Genomic DNA, 24,258 nt, shown 5'->3' on the forward strand with positions numbered 1-24,258 from the left:
TTCAAGTAGAAAGATGTTTGAGGTGGAGAGAGAGAAAAAAAAAAAAAGAGGCAGTACAAGGTCTAGTTCTGAGGTAGGGGTGGGGTTGAGCTGGAGAAAGTTCTTTGAGAAGCTAAAATTCACAAGTGATCCACAGTGTCAAATATTTCAAATGATTTTAATCGCATTCAAAATGTCCTATGTAGACTTCAACAGATTAGAGAAAAAAATATAGCAAAGTCTCTCTTTACATGAAACGTGACAGTAAAAATATGAAAGATGGTTTTCAGTTATTTTATTTACCTTCTTTCTAGAAGGTTAGACACAAGGTCAAGTGTAGAGGTTGATGAAAACGCATCTGTAGAACGAAACGGATTTGAACTTGGCACACCCAGGTTTTCATTTTGTGTTATCAATCACTTAACGTCACAGGATCCCTCGGTGTGAGACGAATGTAACCAAGATATCAGGGTAAACCAAAAGACTGTGCATAGTATCGTGCTGTCAAATATCGATTCTCACATCAAAACTGTTCAATATATTGAGCACCGAGAAAACTCAAAGATTCGTATAGGAACCAATCATTTGCAATCAGTCACGGTTTTTCTTCTCATCTTTGCAGCGGACACTCATGAAAATTTTTATATCTTTAGAAAATAACCAAAATAAATTCTAAGATTAATTTTAAAAATAATTTTTTTTATATAGTAATGAATTACCATTCATAAAGGCCTAAAGCCACTCAAGTATAAAGGTAAATGAGATTATCAACTGGATGACAAAACATGACTACTTAAGATGACAGCTCGACAAGTATTTGTTGGCATCAAACTTGAAGAAATCAGATTGTGGTCTATAGGGAAGCAGTCCATAAATAGAAAACTGTTAGAAAGAAACTGTCCATGGTGAAATTGTAAACATAAAAATTGAGATTTTTAGACAGGAAAAAACGCTAAAAAATTTTTAATTTAATTTTATGTAAGTATAAAAAAAATGTTAATTAAATTTTATGTAAGTATAAAAAAAATGTTAATTTAATTTTATGTAAGTATAAAAAAAATGTTAATTTAATTTTATGTAAGTATAAAAAAAATGTTAATTTAATTTTATTTAAGTATAAAAAAATGTTAATTTAATTTTATTTAAGTATAAAAAAATGTTAATTTAATTTTATTTAAGTATAAAAAAATGTTAATTTTATTTTATTTAAGTATAAAAAAATGTTAATTTAATTTTATGTAAGTATAAAAAAATTTTAATTTAATTTTATGTAAGTATAAAAAAATGTTAATTTAATTTTATTTAAGTATAAAAAATGTTAATTTAATTTTATGTAAGTATAAAAAAATGTTAATTTAATTTTATGTAAGTACAAAAAAATGTTAATTTTATGTAAGTATAAAAAAAATGTTAATTTTATTTTATGTAAGTATAAAAAAATGTTAATTTTATGTAAGTATAAAAAAATTTTAATTTAATTTTATGTAAGTATAAAAATTTTTTAATTTAATTTTATGCAAGTATAAAAAAATGTTAATTTTATGCAAGTATAAAAAAATGTTAATTTTATGCAAGTATAAAAAAATGTTAATTTTATGCAAGTATAAAAAAATGTTAATTTTATGCAAGTATAAAAAAATGTTAATTTTATGCAAGTATAAAAAAATGTTAATTTTATGCAAGTATAAAAAAATGTTAATTTTATGCAAGTATAAAAAAATGTTAATTTTATGCAAGTATAAAAAAATGTTAATTTTATGCAAGTATAAAAAAATGTTAATTTTATGCAAGTATAAAAAAATGTTAATTTTATGCAAGTATAAAAAAATGTTAATTTTATGCAAGTATAAAAAAATGTTAATTTTATGCAAGTATAAAAAAATGTTAATTTTATGCAAGTATAAAAAAATGTTAATTTTATGCAAGTATAAAAAAATGTTAATTTTATGCAAGTATAAAAAAATGTTAATTTTATGCAAGTATAAAAAAATGTTAATTTTATGCAAGTATAAAAAAATGTTAATTTTATGCAAGTATAAAAAAATGTTAATTTTATGCAAGTATAAAAAAATGTTAATTTTATGCAAGTATAAAAAAATGTTAATTTTATGCAAGTATAAGAAAATGTTAATTTTATGCAAGTATAAAAAAATGTTAATTTTATGCAAGTATAAAAAAATGTTAATTTTATGCAAGTATAAAAAAAATGTTAATTTTATGCAAGTATAAAAAAATGTTAATTTTATGCAAGTATAAAAAAATGTTAATTTAATTTTATGCAAGTATAAAAAATTTTTAATTTAATTTTATGTGAGTATAAAAAATTTTTAATTTAATTTTATGTAAGTATAAAAAATTTTTAATTTAATTTTATGTAAGTATAAAAAATTTTTAATTTAATTTTATGTAAGTATAAAAAAATTTTTTAATTTAATTTTATGCAAGTATAAAAAAATTTTAATTTAATTTTATGTAAGTATAAAAAATTTTTAATTTAATTTTATGTAAGTATAAAAAAATTTTAATTTAATTTTATGTAAGTATAAAAAATTTTTAATTTAATTTTATGTAAGTATAAAAAATTTTTAATTTAATTTTATGTAAGTATAAAAAGTTTTTAATTTAATTTTATGTAAGTATAAAAAAAATTTTAATTTAATTTTATGTAAGTATAAAAAAAATTTTAATTTAATTTTATGTAAGTATAAAAAATTTTATAGCACAACAGCACTAGTCGTGTTTGTATCAATGTGAATCTATATCCTTGAGTTTTTACAGACAAAACAATTCTCCAAGAATTAAGAGTACCAGGGAGATTACACTGCATATCTAATATATAAAAGGCCTTGGCAATGCTCTCAATGTTATCTGTTCCAATTCATGTTCCCTGTAAACGTTAAGATGAGAAGTTTGAAAGAAATACTTTCAGGTAATGTATCTTTGGCCATTGCTATTGGTGGTTGAGAACGTTTCTTGTAATTACTGAAGGAAACAAGCTTAATCTTGGCAGCATTGAATGTGACCATTTTTGTTTTCATTCCACTGAAGATTGGAGGTCTTCCTCCAGTGTTTCTGCCATTGCCTTAGATATGTGTTCATTTGTTTTCCCCTCGTTCTTGCTGTAGAGAGTGGTGTCATCAGCAAATATACCCATCTCAGAAACAATTTTATCAGAGAGGTCATTTATGAATATCAGGAATAATAAAGGTCCAAGGATAGACCCCTGAGGTACTTCCACATTTATATCATACTGTTTAGATGTACGACCGTCGAGGACAACCTGGATTCTTCTCTTATTTAAGAAAGATTTAATTATGTTAAGTACTCGTCCAGTGTTACCATAAGATCTGATTTTAATGAGAAGACCATCATTCCATACCCTGTCAAAAGCCTTAGATATATCTAGGACTACTGCCCTACCTTCCCCTGCTTCGTCCACTGTATGGTATATACATTCAGAGATTACAGTTATGATATCTGCTGTAGAATAGGCTTGCCTAAATCCATATTGTTGGTCGGTCAGAAGCTTAGCAGTTGTAATGTGATGGACTAGAGCTTAGTTAATTATGGACGCAAATATTTTGGCGAAAAGTAGGAGGAAGCTAATGGGGCGATAATTAACAGGTCAGTTCTTTTGCCAGAATTCTTGTAAACTGTTACCGCAGAAGCAGTTTTCCAGCAGTTAGGAAAGCAAGATTCGTTAAGGCATTTGTTGAAAAGTTAGGAGAGAACTAGAGCAACCTTAGTGGACAATTTTTTAATAGCACGGCCAGGATGAGATCGGGTCCACATGTTTTTGAAGTGTCTAGGTGTCTTTTTATGATATGCACCTGAAAAAGGGTGATTTTCAGATTATCAAGTATGTCATCTGTCTGCAAAGGAAAGCCAGGGAGAAAATGATATGCTGGATCAAAAGTGGAGTTTGATGCAAACCGACTGACAGGCATGTTATTCTTCTCAGTTGCTGTGCAAACAACCTCATGATTGTTGAAGTTGGGTGAACAAGAAATAATTATGGATTGCCGATTATTACACTGTTGTAGATTTTCCAAAAATCACGGGTTCCTAATTCCTATGCCTTGATGCATTTTCTGGTGGTTTCGGTTTATTCTCTTTTAGCTGTCGTGATTTCTTTCTTACAATTATATAAAGCTAGAAACAAATGAGTTGAGCGAACAAGAAATATGGCGTTGTAAAGAGCAAAACTGAGAAGTTTTAATAGAAATAGGATACTTTCACTCCAGACAATGCCAAGTAGCCCTGCTAGTTAAAGTGTAAAAGCGGACACTCATGACAATCGTGGTTGCCTCGTGTTTTCACAAAAACAAAATAAAGACAAGAAATTTGCAGATGATTTGTCATCAAGAAAATAGAGAATCAACTCACGTGAAACAATGGAGGAGAGATTTACAGCTACAGGGTCAGGACTAGAAGAGCTGCTGTTATTGTTGGTGGTGGTGTTGGGCAGATTCGGCTGAGGACATCTGGGTGTGCCATCAGGGGTGGTTTGAGATGAGGGTGAAAGTTGTTTATCCCCACTTTTGCTGCCATTCGGAGGAGAAACAGGTGAGAGACTGGCATTCTTCTCTTGTAAAGATTTTCGTAATGGCTGAACAATCGCACTGATTGGATTTTTAGTTTTCTTTTCTGAAAAAAAAACAAACAAAAAAAAAAAACCGGATAGAATGTAGTTAAATGGGGGGGGGGCATTCTCAACAAAGTTCTGCTTTATGATTTTAATTCAATTTGCTGTTTGAATCTGGGTGAGATTTTTGCCGTTACAAACTTTTGTTTAACTTGATGCAATTTCAAGTGGATAGATAAAAACTTGGTTCCCATCTTGAATCAACAATTTCATCTTTTGTTGGACAAATTAAAAATACTAAAGGGGGTTTCACTCAACAGAGGAAGGAGATATTAAGAACTACATCTTTAAGAACCAATCCAAGTATATTTCTGATTGTATTTAAAGAGAAGGACCATGCTACATAAAAACCTTGACACTTCAAAAGCATGTGGACCCGATCTCATCCCGGCTGTGCTATTAAAAAAGTGCTCAGCCGAAGTAGCTGCAGTTTTCTCCAAACTCTACAGCAAATGCCTTAATGAATCTTGCTTTCCAGGCTGTTGGAGGACCAGTATTCAAGAATTCTGGCGAAAGAACTGACCCATTAAATTAAATTATCGCCCCATTAGCCTCCTCCCACTTTTTGCCAAAATATTTGAGACCTTAATTAACCATGCTCTAGTCCATCACCTTACAGATGCTAAACTTCTGACTGACAAACAATATGGATTTAGACAAGCCCGTTCCACAGCAGACATCCTAACTAATCTCTGAACGTATATACCATTCACTGGACAAAGCAGGAGAGGGCAGAGCGGTAGCTCTAGATATATCTAAGGCTTTTGACAGGGTATGGCATGAGGGTCTCCTTAGTAAAATCAGATCATACGGTATCACTGGTAGAATACTTAACATAATTAAATCCTTCTTAGATAAGAGAAAAATCCAGGTTGTTCTCGACGGTCGTACATCTAAACTAGGCACCGCCAAAACTGTGTGTGTGGGGGGGGGGGGGGCAGGTCAGTACTTTTTGACGGACCGTCTTTTTAAAAATCTACCAAAAATCAGGTAATTATCTGATCAATACGAAATTTTCAGCGATTATTAGGAGAAGAATGAACTTTATAACAGTGTACTTATTTTTCATAAACGATATTTATATATATATATTTTTTTGCTTACAAAACCCCCCCTTGTTTTGAAGTGGGAACAAATATGCTTAAAATAATCATCTGAAACTGAACACAACATATTGTGTTGTTATAAGGGACAGAATTATAGATTAAAAAAAAAAAAATTGTTTGCATACCTTATTTTGACGTCTGAATATCAGAACTTCGATTGTGTTTAATTATCCCGCTTTTGAGTTTTGAAGTGTGAAATTCGGTGAATATGTTAAGTAAAATAATTAATTTAAGTTAAACAAAACAAAAAAAAATTTTTTTTAATATTTATGCGAAAAAAGCCATTTTAAAATTTTTGATAAATAAATTAATTTTTTTTTAGCGAGCCGAATAATGCATGACCATTATTAAACAGGGCATGCTTTGAATAATCGATATAAAAAAAAAATTCGATAAATATTGTGCCCTTTGTATTAAAAATAGAATCATTTTTTTCGATCCCATTTGAAAACGTTTGCCGCCTTTCGACTACGGTGGACCAAACGCGCTGAAATAATTTTTTTTTATTCTGCTTTAAATTGCCCCCCCCCCATTTTGGGGAGCCTGGCCCCCACACGCATACACATTAAAAACCAAACTCATACAAATGGTCACCCATCTGGTACTGGCCAGCCTCAGCTTAATAATACATTGAAATTTTCGTCACTGAAAAATAAGTTTTTTTGGCCTGTTTGGTCTTCCATAGTTTTCTTCTTATCAAACGTAAACAGTGTCGCTCTAGACTCTAGATCGACGCGAAATATCTGGTTACCTATATGAATAAGTGGAATTATTTGAAATTCAGGTATTTATATTATAATATTTTTGCATATTCTCTTAGAAAATCATCCTAAATCTTAGTTAGACAATAAATGAATAAATTAATTATTTCAAAAACCTTTTTTTTTTTTTAATATTTATGTACGTTTTTTGTGCAAGACAAAAAATGTCAATTGTTAACTTTTGGGGAAAATTTAACATTTAAAATTTAATTAAAAATAGTAGAAAAAGTTTTACATTATTCTGATTTCTATATGATAAAATTCAGGGTTTTATCTTTCTGGAAAAAAAAAAGTTACTCAGAAATAATGGATTTTAATAAATGTAATTTCGTTTTAAAAAACAACAACTTGATTTTGCGGCCATTTTTGGCAGTGCCTAATCTAAACAATATGATATAAATGCGGGAGTGTCCCAGGGGTCTATCCTTGGACCTCTACTGTTCCTGATATTCATAAATGACCTCCCCGACAAAATTGCCTCTTAGATGGGTATATATGCTGATGACACCACACTCTATAACAGGCACTACAGGAAACAAATGAACATATATCTAAAGAAATGGCAGAAACACTAGAGATTGACCTCCAATTAGTAGTGGAATGGGGACAAAAATGGATAGTCACGTTCAATGCCGCCAAGACTAAACTAGTTTCATTCAATAATTACAAGAAAGCTTCTCTACCACCTATAGCAATGGCCAACGACTCTTTAGCTGAGAGTACGTCTTTCAAACTCCTTGGCCTAACGTTCACAGGAAACATGAGTCGGAACAATTACATCGAGGACATTTCCAGGGCCGCTTCAAGGAAGGTGGGCTCTCTCTACCGTGCTAGAAAACTACTAACACCCGAAAGTATCCTGTACCTCTATAAGGCAACCATTCGCTCATGTATGGAGTATTGCTGTCATATTTGGGCTGGTGCATTGGCTACTAGTCTCTCGCTCCTTGACAAGGTTCAAAAGAGAGTCGCAAATCTGATAGGCCCTAAACTGGCATCTAAGCTTCAGCCTCTGTCCCATCGACGAAACGTTGCATCCCTCTGCTTGTTCTACAAGTATTTTAATGGTGAATGCTCTGATGAACTGCAAGCACTTGTGCCCCCACGACGTGAACACCCTCGACAGACCCGACAAGCTGCAAAATCCCACCCCCACACTGTAGAGATCCCTAGATGTAAAAGATCTTTCTACTCCAGTAGTTTCTTCCCCAGAACCGCTAGACTTTGAAATTCCATTCCAGGTCACTGCTTCCCCAACTGTACCGACATGCAGAAGTTCAAGTGCAACGTGAACCAACATCTTGCTGCCCAAATCCCTACATAGTACCCCAGTAGTTGTTTCCCCTGATAGTAGCCCCCTACACCAAAGTGGCAATGTGCCTTGCTTGGGGTGAAAATGTAATTCAAAAAAAAAAAAAAAAAAAAAATTCTAAGATTTTTTTTTTTTTTTCAAATTTTGGTGTTTGTCCAGAATTTTCCCCTATATGAAAATATAAAAATAAGGAAAAATCTGTATGGTGTACATACCTATGATGGAAAAATATATTCCAAAAACCATTGAAATTGATTGAACAGCTATTTTTGAAGAAAATTAAATTTTCGGGCTAAATAAAGTGATAGTATTGCAATGCCATCTTGAAAACATTCTGAAGGAACAAGGAAGATAATTCTAAATAATTAAAACATGCAAAATTTTAAAATGCCATTCTTAACAGAGGGGGAGAGCATTGGGAAACTCAAATTTGTGCAAAAACGATTTTCTTCATAGAAGTAAAACTACGTTACTAATTCACCTGATTTTTAGAATACAATATTATCTTTCCATCACAATTATGTACATCATATTTTTTTGTTTTGTTTTTTTTTCAAAGTTCTGGATGTGCACCAAGTTTGTTTTTTTTATATATTAATAAGTTACCGCTTACAGAGGCCAAAATCCATTCAAGGATAAATGGGTAAACGAGAATATCAATTGGACGACAAAACATCAGAAAGAATTGATGAAGATGGCCACAATGGACAAAATTTGACTATTTGAGGACAGCTTGATAAATATTTGTTGACCTTGAACTTGAAGACAATCATATTGTAATCTTCAGGAAAGCAGTTCACAAATGGAAAGCCTTTGGAAAGAAACTGTCCATGGTTAAATTTGATTTATGTAAAAAGCTAAATATAAAAGGATTAAGATTTTTATATTTAGACAAGAGAAAAAATTTTTTTAACTTTATAAAATATTTTATTTTTAAATAGTACAGCAGCACTTGCAAGGTTCTAATCAATGTGGATCTATATTGTTGATTTATTATAGACAAACCAATAAAATCTCTAAGAATTAAGAGTACCAAGGAGATTACACAGGATATTTAAAAAAAATATCAAAGTGGTTTCCCTTGAGAGAAATTTCTTTTACTTACCAAAGTGTCTTTCACGTGAAGAAGGTGGAGGCGGCGGTGGTGGGGGTGGTGGTATAGGCGCCGTTTCTCGTTCAGAATGGTTAAAAGTACTGGCGGTGATCTCTGAGAAACGGGCTTGGATATGTTCCAACATTTCCTCCGTTGAAGAAACGAGCAACAGGCTTTTCTTTGAACCTTTCCGACGGTTCTTGGAGCTCGGCTCATGAGGAGGCATATGAAAGGCAGCTGGCATTCCTTCTAGCCAACTGTGATTATCAGGAGCTGCCAGGTTATCTAGTCAAATAGAGATTTCGTTTTTAATTTTTACAAGCAAATACAATATCGGATTTGGGAACGTATAATTAAACGCATATTCACATCTGTACATCTAATGCTATCGACTTTCATTTGAAAAAAAAAAAATATTGCATTTTATCTTTTGCAATTGTCACAAACAAAAACGCAAGCGAAAATTAACTCGTGTCTGTAATTATAAGACACTTCAAGATTTCCACCATACATTTCCAAAAGTAATGCCTCCTATTCTTTTATTCCACCCGAATGGATCAGTGGAGATTACAAATTGCATTGTTATGATGTCTTAGCTTATGCATTCATGACTCATTTCATCACTCTGTTGCAAATATTGACAGTGTGAAAATAAGAAAGCAATCCCTATCATGGATGTGCATTAGAAGCAGAGATCGTTCATTAAATTCCTGGGAAAAAATTACATCGAAAATGGTGATGATTATGTACAAACAAATTCTGGAGCACAAAAGATCGTTTGTTTTTAATATCATCCAAATTTTTGTAGTTCTTTAAATAAATTTAAAAAAATAGGAGGCTTTAATTTTGGAACAAACGTCATCGTAACGTATGATGCCACAATATTAGTTTTAAAGATTATACTTTGCTTCTTGTTATCCTCATACTTTTATTGAAAATATTGAATTATGATTTTTAAATAAAAAAGCAACATTTGTTTTATTTTAAAAATATTCAACCTTTACAGACATTTGATTTTAAGATAAAATATTAACAGTAACTTAAATAGACTGATGAAGAAAGCAGTTGTAAAACTTCAAAATTTTAAATACAAGTTGTTTTTTTATCTTATGTATTTTAGTTTCTTTGTAAACCAGTCAGCCATTTTAATTTTTAATAGTAAAAAATTAAAACTTTTAGAAGTGTTTGAAAAAGTCATTTCAAATTTTTTTAGCAAATTCTCATTCAGAGAAAAATAAATATACATACATAGGTATAGAGAGAAAACAACATTTTTTTTGTTTTTGTTTTGTAGCAAAATGGCATAAAATCTATCAAAAAAACTTTATTTTAAGAGTTTGTGTAAAAAAAAGAAAAAAAGTCACCTTTACTATTCATCGTCGGCATGTTCACGGCAGAGTTGTGTGGCCAGTTTCCATCGTTTGTGTTTGAACGATCACCCAATAATTGAAACAGCAATGTTGTGTCATCCTGTTCAACGCTATAAAGAAAAGTCATTCATGTATGATGTTTGTATACTTTTGAGATGAGGATTGATAATTATTTTTTGTATTTGGATTGTTTGGACTATTGATCTCATGTTGGTTGTGTTTCTCATGTTTTGGCTGATGTAACCTCCGTCTTTAAATGCACCTGAAAACAATCGGAGGTTACATTGGTCAAAATGCAAGAAAAACAATCAACATGAGAACAATAGTCTGAACAATCCAAATAATACAATTTGAGTTTTCTGTTAAGCAAATGAATTTCTTTTTCATTTATGTAAAAAAAAATTTTATGAAAAAATAAAGTCTTTTACTTTTTATGGGGGAGAGCCTCTGTTTGTTCATCTGTCACACCAAATCCAACACATTGAACAAATGCCTCTTGAGAGTGGATCTGTTTATGTTTTCTCAGTTTTAAATATAACCAGATGATAAGAGAAGACATTTTTTTTAAATATCAAGTTGGTGCATAATTATTGCAGCTGATTTTACAATAAATTCTGTTCAACAAAAATAAGGATTGTTTAAATTTTTTCATAAAAATTCTCTTTCCAATTAAAGTTTGAAAATTAGTGTTGGAACAACAAATCGAAATTGTAAAAATCAGAACTTTTGAGGTTTCTGGATTGGCATCAGGGAAAAAAATGTACTTATTTTCCAATGCTAAAATTGGATTCTTTTTTATTTTCTTTTATTTAAAACATTTTCTATTTCTGGTATTAATGATAAAATAAGCACTTATTGATTTTAAACAACTAGTAAAAGTTAAATATATAGACTGCCCTCCCCCACTCGCATGTATTCTTACGGTTGCAAAAATATTACAGATTTTCATGGTAATCTGAAAATTAAATATAAAAAGCAACTCTATAGCTAAATATTTAGAGATTTTTGAAGAATTTGTAGAACAGAATTGATATTTGTATTAAAATCTGGAAGAACGTTTGGAATCGTCTCATCACTAATGTAGACGTGAAGTGAACAACATGTGATGATGACTGCAAGTTTCACAAATTACATTCACTCGTGCAGCACTGCATGAACTTCACATCTCAGGCAAATCAGTCTCCATCACTTTTTTTTTTTTTTTTTTTTTTTACATGGAGATCACCACTTATCAAGGCCCGTAAGCCACTCGGGGATAAGGGTTATTTTGTGTACAATAATCAACGGGATAATATCGTAGTAATAGTTGGTATTGGAGATTTGATAAAGCGTCTTACTTAAGGGCGTGATTAATCAGGAATTTGTTTATGTTGGACTTGAAGACGTCCAAGTTGTAATCAGGTGGGAAACAGGCAAACGGAAGAGAATTCCACAGGCGTGCACTTCTCAGAAAAAAGCTATGTTCATGGAATCTATGTTTTGATTTAGGCACAGATAAAGAGTGGGGGAAATTACTGACAGTGGTATGTTAATATCACATGTAACCATACTAGTAGATCTACCCAACATTTTTGTATTCAATATATTGAACATAACTTGTAAAGCTTAGGAAATGTATACCCCCCCCCATCATTCCGATGGTCTAGGAGTTGATTTTTTTTTTTTTTTTTTTTTTTTTTTTTTTTAAATTTTTTTTAAAATTACATTTTCACCCCAAACAAGGCACAGTGCCACTTTGATGTAGAGAGCTACTATCAGGGACATAAGTTGCAGAGATACTATGTAGGGAGTTGAGCAGCAAGATTTCTTCACATTACACTTGAATTTTTGCATGTCAATACAGCTGCAGAAGCAGGAACCGGAAGGGAATTCCAAAGTCTAGCAGTTCTGGGGAAGAAGCTATTTGAGTACAACTCAAGTTAAATAATACACACAGAAAGCAGTTGTGCACCCTCGACGTAAATATCTCTGAATAACCCAACAAGCAGTAAAATCCCACCCCTACACTAATGATTTATAGATGCCCGAAATCCTTAGATAAACAGTTTCTATCCTCAAACTGCTAGACTTTGAAATTCCCTACTTCCATGACTGTACTGACATGCAGAAATTCAAGTGTAACGTGAACAGACATCTTGTAAATTTTGTCCCAAATAGTAGCCCCTTACATCAAAATGGTACTGTGCTTTGTTTGGGATGAAATAAAGATTAAAAAAAAAAAAATTCTAACAATTGAAAAATAAAATCATTTTAGAAAAAAATTTGATGCATTTAAAACTTGACAATTTCTGATGATTCAAAATGACACATTTCACAATTTATTTAAAAAAAAAATTGTGATGGACAAAATCTTATACAAGATGAAAATAATCTCCCACTTTCAGAACGTATACCAAAAATCGCATCCACATTCGTTACATTATGTTCTACCACTTTGAAAAATGGCGGAATGAAGCACGATTTTACGATCTTAATACCCTTTTTGGTAAAGAAACAATAAATGCAAGATGATTTATAAGTTCAAATCTGGCGATACAAACTTCAAAGACAAAGAGGCAAAATCCCAAATTTTAACGATGTTTGGCAGCCAGGGAAGATAAAACATTATCTGAAGACTTCAATATCCATTATTCATCTCAAGAGACTTGATATAGCATAGAAATTGGCTAGCTGGGTTCACCTTGAACTCTTTGTTAAAACCTATCCTGCCTTGACAGAGTACAAAATAGGCTTTGTGACTTAGTGGGGGATGCCCTTTTCTCTTTCCTGCAACCTCTCTCCCACAGAAGAGACGTTGCAAGCCTATCTTTGTTTTATCGTTATTTCCATGGAAGGTACTCGTCTGAACTCCAATCTCTGGTCCCTCTTCGCCAATCTTTTACAAAAAACACCCGTCTAGCTGAATCTACTGTCAAAAACTTTCCCCACTCTTTATCTATGCCGAAATCAAAACATAGATTCCATGAACAACGCTTCTTTCTTAGAACTGCACGCCTGTGGAACTGTTCCGTCTGCCTGCTTCACACATGACTACAACCTGGATGTCTTCAAGTCCAACGTAAACAAATTCCTGATGAACCGCCCCCTTAAGTAGACACTTTATTAAATCTCCACACTAACGTACTGAACTTACAATAACCCTTATCCCTGAGTGGCTTCCGGGCCTTGATAAGTGGCGACCACCTTGTAAAAAAAAAAAAAAATTAAAAAACGAACGTGTCCAAATTTTTAGGACAAAGAATTATCACAAACGTCATTTTATCTTTTTATTTTTTTCTATTGTCCATACGGTTTCTATTCAATTTTTAAAGACGTTTTTTGTTGAATGTTTAATGGTTCTCTTCAGGTGTTCAGATTTAAATACACAAAAAAGATTAGCGTATGTGATACACAACATCGAATATGGAGAGAAAAAAATAAAAAAAATAAAAAAATGCATCTGAAAGAAATACTTGTCGATAAATCAAATGAGAAGTCCCGGAACTTACCTGCCGTCCCCAACACTGTGGCAAGATGGTTGACATTTGCCGCTACCAGAGGCAGTTAGAGATTCCATTTCATTATCTCCAACATCATTATCAACTGACCTAAGATGATAAAAAAAATTCTAATAAATAAAAGGTACCACACATCTGTGAGAGTTCATTCCCTTTGGACTCCAAAATGTCTAGGCCAACATTTTAAAATTTCATTCAAATGCACTTATATAAAATCAACAGTAGATTCCCCACAGTGCAATGTAGACGACAATTTACTGTGGACTAAGTCACTGTGGGGAGGCATTAGAAGCTTTCTCCCGATGTACCATAGTGAGTTCCAGATTAGAGCAGACAATGAATTTGATTGAAAATAAAACAATTTCACAGATTTCAATGACAAGAAAAGCATTGGAAGTGTGGAACATTCATCCTTGTTAATATATTATAGTCATAAAAACTTATTTGTTCGAATATTAAATGACGGTGTAAAGAAAAAAAAATGTTACCTTGTAGAGATATTACTTCTCATAACCATCACCAAAACAGGTTTTGCGAATGTGTAGACAAATAATGTTTGCATAAATAGAAATCTTTATAACCATTCAACAGTTGCAATTATGAAACAGCCAGGTGAAAGCCAAGGAAAATATGGAAGGAAGTGATTAGTGAACTTGAGAGAAAGAGGGAAAAATAAGACCTGGACAGAGATAGATCAGTTTGGAAGTGAATTTCTAAAACCTGTTCAACACATAACAGCATGTAAAGCAGACAGTAAACCAAATGTAATGATGATGGTGATGGTGATGATGATGACTGTAAATGTAATATACTGAATGTACAAGAAAACATGGCTATGGAAGGTGGAACGTTATGAAACGTCGATGTGTGCAGATAGATAGGCAGGCAATGATAAATATATGCCTGCAGGTTGGGAAAATAATGTGAGATAGTGGATTTTAATGCTTCTTCGTTATTAGATCAAAATTTGAAATATTGAATTTCAATTAAAACCAGTGTATTTACTTAATTTTTATGTCGCAATGATTAAAATATCTAAAAATTATGAAAAATGATAAGGTAATGAAACTAGTTTTTGAAGACAATTAGTGAAAATTGAGTTTTGCTAAAGAGATAAACAGAAGAGTTTGTATCATGACAAGGGAGATAATCATTTTCTGAAAACCGAAAATCTTAGGCCAATTTAACAAAACTCAGTTTTTGCTAATTGTCTTCGAAAACTGTTTCCATGAATGATTAATTTTCTATTTTAATTTTATTTTTGGATATGTTCATTACTGGGACATAAGTAGATACTATTAGTTTGACTTTACATTCAATGTTTTGATTTTTGCTCAAATAACTAAGAAGCACCTGGATTTTACTCAAGTTTGCTGTTGATGATGCCAATAGGAATGAAGATAGAAAAAATAGATTGCAGCAATCTGGTCAAAGACAAACATAACATTAAAACTCCGTCGAGATCATTAAAACTGCCAACCACCTTTCATTTGTCTTCTCTCACAAAAATTTAAAGTATCACTTTTTTTAGAAAGCTGTATAAAATGTGTTCTTGCTGACCATACATGTTACGGTTGCTTAGAATATTCCAAGAAGCATAAAAACTTGAGACATTATAAATGAGCAGGTTGAACAGCAAAAAGGTGGAGGAAGGAGAATGGGAGGTTGTTGCTGACAAAAACACTTACATTGTCTCTTCATCAATATCATTCTCATCATTGCTGTACGTGATGTTTTCGTAAGGAATCTCATCTGTGGTGTCATCCAATTCTTCTATTTCACTTAAGACCTGAGGATAAAAAAAAAAAAAAATCAGATTTAAACGATTATTCAAAATTACTTTGTGGTTTGATTGTTCTGTTTTATGGCATATCAACCCTTTTCAGGTTATTTAACGCCAAATCCAGTAGTTCTCGTAATTTTTTTATGCTTCAAATATTTATCCATGGTGTTTGGTTTGGTTTGGTTGAAGAAAGTTGTTTTTGACTTTCCAGCTGACTACAATATGGTCGTCTTCAAGTCCAATGTAAACAAGTTCTTGATGAGCTGTCCCTTTAAGTAATCCAATTTACCAAATTTCCACGGCTAAAAATTGCTACACTATTGTCCCAATGACTACTGCACACTCATTAACCCTTATCCTCGAGTGGCCTATGGGCCTTGATAAAAGGCGATTCTTTTGTGAAGGAAAAAACAAAAATGGTTACTCAATGTAAAATCCAGTAATTTTGGTAAAATGTTTTTATGCTTCAACTTTATAATATCTTCAAATATTTATCCATGGTGTTTGGTTTGGTTGTTTTATAGAAGAAAGCTGTTGTTTTTTTTTTGACTTTGCAGAACATGATAAAGTTTTGCAAAAAGAAAAGGAAAAATTATCAATGTTTAGTGTATTTTAAGTCAGGAAGCCAATATCCTCAGACAACCTGATCTGATACCACCAGACCAGTTTGTGGATCATCACATGTGCAACAATATAGTGCGGACGAAGGAGTAACTTTATGGGTACATTAGCAGTTCAGCCAGACTTTGCTCGGGTCCTACGTACTGTTCATAACTTTCCCTACGTGTGAATACACTTTATGTAAGATTTCAAATGTTTAGACCAAAATTTGTCTGAGTAATTTCGTAAAGACTGCAGAGGTCAATTTTTTTTTTTAATTTGGACCCATATTTTGACCCCTTAACATTTATTATTTTGATCTCACATCAAATACAAATTTTTACCTAATAATTTGGTAGAGACCACAGAGGTCAATTTTTTTAAACTTTGACCTCTATTATGACCCCTTAACATTTATTGTTTTGGGCTCAACTCAAGTTATTAAGTTAGATCCATGTCCAAGGAACCTATATCTAAAGTTTCAAGTGTTTAGACCCAAAATTGGCGGAGGAGTTTGGTAGAGTTCTCAAAGGTCAAATCGTTGAACTTTGACCCCTTAACAGCCAAATTTCTATCTGAAAACCGATTACAAAAATTTTCCCAAATCTCACTACCCTGTATATCAAATTTCGAGTCTAGACTGAAAGTTGAAGTTATTGTGTAGGGAAATGTGCAGACTCACAGACAGACACTTTCACTTTTAGAGATATATAGATAGAGTTATTTTTTTTCGGGGAGGGAGGGATGATTCTGTTCCTCTAAAAATGACTTATCTTTTATCGGTTCACAATTTCATAAAAATTTGTTTTTTTTGCTTTTTTTATTACTATTGCTTCACACTTCACACTTGGAATTTTCATTTAAATAAATTTTCATTTAAATAAATTTTCATTTAAATAAATTTTAATCATTTGATAAACGTTGCCTTGCATGATTTAGATTATTCCCATCTTCACGTTTCAGCCGATGTAACCTCTGACCTTCAGGTGTATTTTGTCAAACTCTAGAATTTGTACAGAATTTCAAATGGAACCTTTTTTAATCTGGGGGGGGGGGGTTAGCATGCTCTTGTTTTATCAACCATCCATAACCAGGACAAAATTTACATAATTCACTATCCTATTAGTATCATCCGTCGTTACTGTGTAAGGGTGGAATTTTGCTGATTGTCGGAGGTATTTACATTGAGGGGGTACAAGGGCTTGTAGTTGGATTGTTCAATGATTTCTTCAAAACTCATGGAATCGATTGGAATAAAATTGATTCTTTCTGCGTGGATGAGGCGTCTTCGGTGTAAAGATGCGAGCCCACCTTCTTCGCAGCGGCCCTGGCAATGCTCTCAATGTATCTGTTCCAACTTATGGTCCCTGTGAACGTTAAGCTGAGGAGTTTAAAAGAAATACTTTCAGGTAATGTACCTGTAGCCATAGCTATTGGTGGCAGAGAAGGTTTCTTGTAATTATTGAAGGAAACCAGTTTAGTCTTGGCAACATTGAATGTGACCATCCATTTTTGTCCCCATTCTACTACAGATTGGAGGTCATCCTCTAGTGTTTTTGCCATTTCTTTAGATATGTGTTCATATCCCCCCCCCTCGTGCTTGTTATACAGCGTAGTATTGTCAGCAAATATACTCATCTCGGAGACAATTTTATCAGGGAAGTCATTTATGAATATTAGGAATAATAAAGGTTCAAGGATCAACTCCTGAGGTACTCCCGCATTTATATCATTATTTAGATGTATGACCATCGCGACAACCTGGATTCTTCTCTTAAGGATTTAATTACGTTATGTATTCTTCCAGTGTGTGTGTGTATGTGTACAGTCAGCACCAACCCTATTCAGGGTTTAACCGGCTTCCTCCCAAGGAGGAAGTTTCATGGGAGTATGAAATTCACAAGCAGTCTCCAGTCGCATGTATATCCCCGTTAGGGGAGATGATGACGTTAGGTTTTTGCTACTTTTTGCAGGAAGGTGTCGACGTCCTCCTACATACAGCACCTGGACTTCCCAAATTGCTCACCCATTTTAGTAATGACCAGGCTCAACGTTGCTTAACTTCGGTGATCTGACGGGAATCAGTGTGTCAATGTGATTATGCCGTATATTCTCCCAGTGATACCATATGATCTGATTTTCCTTAGAAGACCATCATGCCATACTCTGTCAAAAGTCTTAGATCTACCTAGGGCTACCACTATACCCTCCCCTGCTTTGTCCAGCGTATAGTATATAGGTTCAGAGATTACAGTTAGGATATCTACTGTGGAACAGGTTTGCCTAAATCCATATTGTTGGTCACTCAGAAGTTTAACAGCTGTAAGGTGATGAACTAGAGCTTGGTTAATTATGGACTCAAATATTTTGGCAAAAAGCAGGAGAAGGCTAATAGGGTGATAATTTAATGGGTCTGTTCATTTGCTAGAATTCTGGAAAACTAGTATGATAGAATCAGTTTTCCAGCAGTCAGGAAAATAAGATTCGGTAAACCATTTGTTGTAAAGTTTGGAGAGAACTGGAGCAACCTCAGTGGAGCATTTTTTTTAATAGCACAGCCAGGATGAGATCGGGTCCACATGCTTTTGAGGTGGACAGGTTTTTAGTAAAATACTCTTTCGAATAATAAACATTATCAATAGCATTAAACTTGGTTATGTTTGCATGGATAACATGTAAACGCCTGATTAATAAATAATAATAGTAACAATAAATTAATACATATTAAGAATACTGCTAATAATTCTAATGCTATTAGTGTTAATACCAACTTATGTAATTATAGAGAAAAAATAATCGCCCACTAATGAATAATTGTTTAGTAATTAATCTCATAAGAAGTAATAAATAACAATGAACAAAAGAAACTGCAAAAGTGTAAATATAATGATCATTACATAATGACGTCGAAATAAGAAATGACTTCAATTAAGTTTCAAGACTTTTTTGTACAGACATTTAAAATTGTTGTAGACTCTTGAAAATTCAGTATGTTATTGTTATACATCTTATGAGATGACTAACCAATTTTCACCCCAAACAAGGCACAGTGCCACTTTGAAGCAGCTGTACTATCAGGGACTTAATTAGTGGGGTCATTATGAAGGGAGATGAGTAGAAAGATGTTTGACTGACAAATTTTTATGAATTCAGATTCAAATGAATAGCTACAGCAGGAATTGGAATACACCCTACTAAAGCCTGATTATTATAGCTGGTGAATTTCAAAAATACAATCTGGACGTGAGGACACTTTAGAAGAATGATATGCAATAAAATTCTGTTTTAAACTTGAAAAAATGCGATAGAAACATATGGAATGCTTCAGACTGATTTGGGACCATCTTGCGTGAATTGAGCGTCAGTTTTTGAGTGGCATAAGAGATTAAAGAAAGACAGGAAGTCTGTGAGATGAAAAGTGTGGGAGGAGTAAGGAAGTCAGAACACCAAATTTGATTGGCCAAATAAAGAATTTCATGGATAAGGGCGGTTGTGTGTCGAGAGAAACAATAAGTGAACAGTTTGATGCCATATGGGAACTGTTTACAATTATTTGCAGAAAACTGAAGATACGGAAGATTTGTGCGAATGCACCAGTCCACAACTCCATCCTTGTCACAAACTATTTGACGAAGATGGGCATCAAGACAGGTCCTCATCCTCCCTATGGCCCAGACCTTGCTCCCAATGACTGCGATGAGAGTTTCATGTATGTACTAATAAAAGTGCCCATATGAAAAAAGTCTGGAAACTTATTGAAGGCACCTCATAGTACTACACTGTTAAAATATACATGCAAATAAAACCGCATAAATATTAACTTTAATATCAATTTTGTTTTGGGTAACTAAGATTTTAAAAAATGTATGGCTAAATGTAGCCATGCAAACAAATATTTGTGTTGTGTAAATTGAGCAATATAACAAGAAAAATATTTTGTTTTAAAAAATATTTTGTCTTAAAAAATATTTTGTTTTAAAAAGTATTTTGTTTTAAAAAGTATTTTGTTTTAAAAAGTATTTTGTTTTAAAAAATATTTTGTTTTAAAAAGTATTTTGTCTTAAAAAATATTTTGTTTTAAAAAATATTTTGTCTTAAAAAATATTTTGTCTTAAAAAATATTTTGTCTTAAAAAATATTTTGTCTTAAAAAATATTTTGTTTTAAAAAATATTTTGTTTTAAAAAATATTTTGTTTTAAAAAATATTTTGTCTTAAAAAATATTTTGTTTTAAAAAGTATTTTGTTTTAAAAAGTATTTTGTTTTAAAAAATATTTTGTTTTAAAAAATATTTTGTTTTAAAAAATATTTTGTTTTAAAAAGTATTTTGTCTTAAAAAATATTTTGTTTTAAAAAATATTTTGTCTTAAAAAATATTTTGTTTTAAAAAATATTTTGTTTTAAAAAGTATTTTGTTTTAAAAAGTATTTTGTTTTAAAAAGTATTTTGTTTTAAAAAATATTTTGTTTTAAAAAATATTTTGTTTTAAAAAATATTTTGTTTTAAAAAGTATAGAAAAAACAAAACATAAAAAAATTGTTCAAATAATTAACAATGCTAATATTAATATTTTTCAATTCATTTAACAATGTAATATGAGCAGTAAATAGGATTTTGCTACAGTCACGATTTAGGTCAATTATTGATGCAGGGTTTTTCAAAATACGTCCATTTTGTTAATTTTATGATTGATTCATTTTATGGCATATCAACCTTAGTAGTCATTTAATGACTGAGTCTTTTTGTTATATATACATTAAAAGTTATAAGTTTTATGTATGTATGGTGTTCAGTGTCTATGTTTATATAGTTAGATAAGGTATTGTTTTTTTTTTTTTTTTTTAATTTTGTTGAGTAACCCTGTTATCTTCAGATATTTGAGGAGGGTAGTTTGGTCTACATGAGTGAATATGTCTTTTACTGTTTTTGCATTATATAGATTCAGTTGGTTTGTTTTCAAGTCTTCACATCTTGTTAGTATATGATTGACTGTGTATGGTTCCTGGCAGGGTATGCAGAATGAGACTTCTTTTTTAAGTAGGTAAGTGTGTGTTATAGAGGTATGACCTATTCCAAGTTTAGTTATAACTTCCTTTCTGGTCATTCTTTTGTTTGGTTTCTATTTTCCTATGGTTTCCTTGATTTGCTACAGTTTGTTTTTAGTACAAGACACGACTCATCTTTAGTTGTGGTCAATTTTAATGCTGCGTTTGCTGCTTTGTCAGCTCTATTGTTACCCTTTTATGCTGATATGAGTGGGTATTCAACAAAAGATTTTTTATCTTTAGAAATATCAATTCTATTTCGGATTTTGGTGAGTTTTAGATACGTTGATTTCCTGTTTTCCAGCATTTCAAATACTGATCTGGCACCTGAACAGATAATGAATTCTTCATCTTTAGAAGATTTTATATGGTCAAGTGCCATACAAATGGCTGATAATTCGGCACTGTAGATGAATGCTTTGTCTGGTGATCTTTTGTATAGGATTGTTTTACTGTGTATAGCTGCACATCCAATGGTATCTCCATCTTTTGAACTGTCTGTAGAAATTGTTACGTGTTTGGGATATTTATCTATATATCAGTACGATAGCATGTGTGTTATTTTCTGTGTCACGCTTATATCCGGGTCGTTTAATTGTTATGTACTCCCATTTCTTGTCATAAATAATTTTACCAAGAATTCTTCACAAGTTTTGGTTTCGATTATGGCTGAAGGAACTATTTATATATATGAAAAAATATATATATTTTCATAAGTTTTTATTTCGGTTTTGATTCAAGCTGATGCACCCAAATCATATGGATATTTTTGTTTTTAATTTTTTTTTTTTTTTTTTTTTTTTTTTTAAATCGCAACTTCATAATATATAAAAATCGATAGAACATTAACTCTATAATAATATATACAAAATCTGCAAGAATTAAAATATATTTAAGCGTACTTTACAACCGGGCTTTACAGGCGTTCGTGCTTGCTTAGATAAATACTTTTGCAGTTTTAACAAAAGAGCTACAATCATATCAGAGCATCTTCATTTACACTGAACATTTACAGAATGCCAACATTAATATATATGAAGGAGTCCCCTGTGGAATTTCTACAGGTCCCACTAGTCTTTGATTTGGAATTTTTTTTTTTTTTTTTTTTTTTTTTTTTTGATAGGATTGGATTGGTTTTTGTTTTAGGATACTTAATTAGGTCTGATATTATTTTTGGTTGTTTTGTCAGCTGGGGGGGGGGGATATTTAGGTTTTACAAATTTGTGTATTGTTGCGATGTCTATCTAGGTTTTATTTATGGATTCTTCCATCCATAGGCTAAATGGTTTTATAGCATTTTCTTTTCTATCAAAAAGAAATTTGTACTATGGGTGGAATAATTTTTATAAACAAGATTAGTTGGACAAGAAGCCAATTTTGTATAATATTGTAGTCCTAGTTTTTCTCTTCTAAATGATAATGAGGGTTCATCTGTTTCTACATATACACTTTCCACTGGGGAGGTGGGGAAAGCTCCTAGAGCCAATCTTGGCCCTTGGAGACGTATTGTCTAATTCTTTTATGCAAGACTTTCTTGCAGATCCATAAATATAGCATCCATAATCCAACTTGGATCTGACAAGGGATCTGTATAATTTAATTATTGAGTTTTAGTCTGCACCCCAGTCTGTGTGAGCTACTACTTTTAAGAGTTGGATGGCTTTGTTGCATTTTTGTTTGAGGTATCTAATATGAGGAATGTATGTTAGCTTTTTATCAAAGATGATGCCCAGATATTTATACTGATCAACTATAGATATTATTTCATTGTCCAGTTTGAGTATTGGGTCATGGTGCATTTTTTGGATTTGTTTTTTTCTTTTGAAAATTTAAACCCATTTCCCCCCCCCCCCATTCATTTATTTTGTTTAGACAAAGTTGTAAATGGCGTTCTATCCTTGGAATATATTTTGATCTATAACAGATCAGAAAATCATTCACATAGAGGGCACATTCTGTTCCTGTATTTGTATTTTTAACAATGTTATTTTGATGCTAAAAAGTGTGACAGACAGGATGCTTCCTTGTCGTACCTTTGTTGTCGTACCTCTGTTTCTTGCTTTTTACTAGTGGATTGGGTATCGCCTAGTCATACATTAAATTGTCTATCATAAAATTTGTGATGAAAATGAGCATTCCGCCTTTTAATCGTAGCTCGTGTAAATCTTTTATTATACCATGCCTCCATGCAGAGTCGTATGCTTTTTCAATATCGAAAAAGACTGCTATTAGATGTTCTTTCGTGGAAAAGGCTTCCCTGATGAAAGTTTCTGACTGAATCGGGTGGTCTATGGGGCTTCTTTTGTTCTGAAATCCCGACTGATAATCTAATCAGATTATTTGTCTCAAGGTACCGTACTAATTGGCTGTTAATCATTTTTCCATTATTTTGGAAACACAGCTAGTGAGTGCTATAGGTAATTCATGGTATTTGTAGAGTCCTCTGATGATTTAAGTATCGGTATCACTATGGCCTGCCTTCATATTTCAGGGACGTTGCTACTTTCCAAAATATCATTAAATATTTGCAGTCTAGTCTGTAGATGTATCAGGAAATTGTTTTATAAATTGATAGTGGATTTAGTAAGAGCCAACAGCCGAGTCATGAGCTTTTCAATTCATTTTTAGAGAATAGCTGGTTGTATTTTTCTGTATTATTTGTTTGAAACTGGAGTTTTTCCTTTTCTGCTTTTTCCTTAATAATTTGGAATTTTTTGTTAGAGTTTTTGGAGGAGGAGTTTTTTGCAAAAGTTTCAGCAAGACAATTTACCATTTCTTTCTTGCTAGTAATTTTTTGGTTATTATAGATCAGGTGTTTAGTAGGGTTGCTGTTATTTTTCCCTGAGATTTTTCAGATCATGTCCGAAACCTTTTTAATTTTTGTATTGTTGATACATAGTTTTTCCATGATGTTCAGTTCATGGTTTTGCGAGCTTTAGCTCTACTGGTTTTATATTTATCGAGATTTCCTTAGTATAGCTCGACGAGTTCTGATTGCTGCTTTGCATTTTTCATCAAACCAGGATTATTATGTTTTGGGGAGGTAGCAATATTATAGAAATATAAA

At 32.0% G+C, this 24,258-nt stretch overlaps 1 protein-coding gene across 1 annotated transcript in view; it reads right to left on the minus strand.

The window, feature by feature from the left end:
* LOC145301772 (E3 ubiquitin-protein ligase TRIM37-like) overlaps positions 1-24,258 on the minus strand; it is a 126,174-nt gene that overhangs the window by 6,485 nt on the left and 95,431 nt on the right. The window contains exons 15-19 of the mRNA XM_080144598.1: positions 15,452-15,552; positions 13,755-13,853; positions 10,261-10,376; positions 8,909-9,181; positions 4,366-4,626 (exon numbers count right to left, since the gene is read on the minus strand). Coding sequence (XP_080000724.1) covers positions 4,366-4,626; positions 8,909-9,181; positions 10,261-10,376; positions 13,755-13,853; positions 15,452-15,552 — 850 coding nt within the window. The remainder of the gene's footprint in view (positions 1-4,365; positions 4,627-8,908; positions 9,182-10,260; positions 10,377-13,754; positions 13,854-15,451; positions 15,553-24,258) is intronic.

This window comes from Euprymna scolopes, chromosome 2 (assembly GCF_053919585.1).
Source record: "Euprymna scolopes isolate OS-2025 chromosome 2, ASM5391958v1, whole genome shotgun sequence".
NCBI lineage: Eukaryota > Metazoa > Mollusca > Cephalopoda > Sepiida > Sepiolidae > Euprymna > Euprymna scolopes.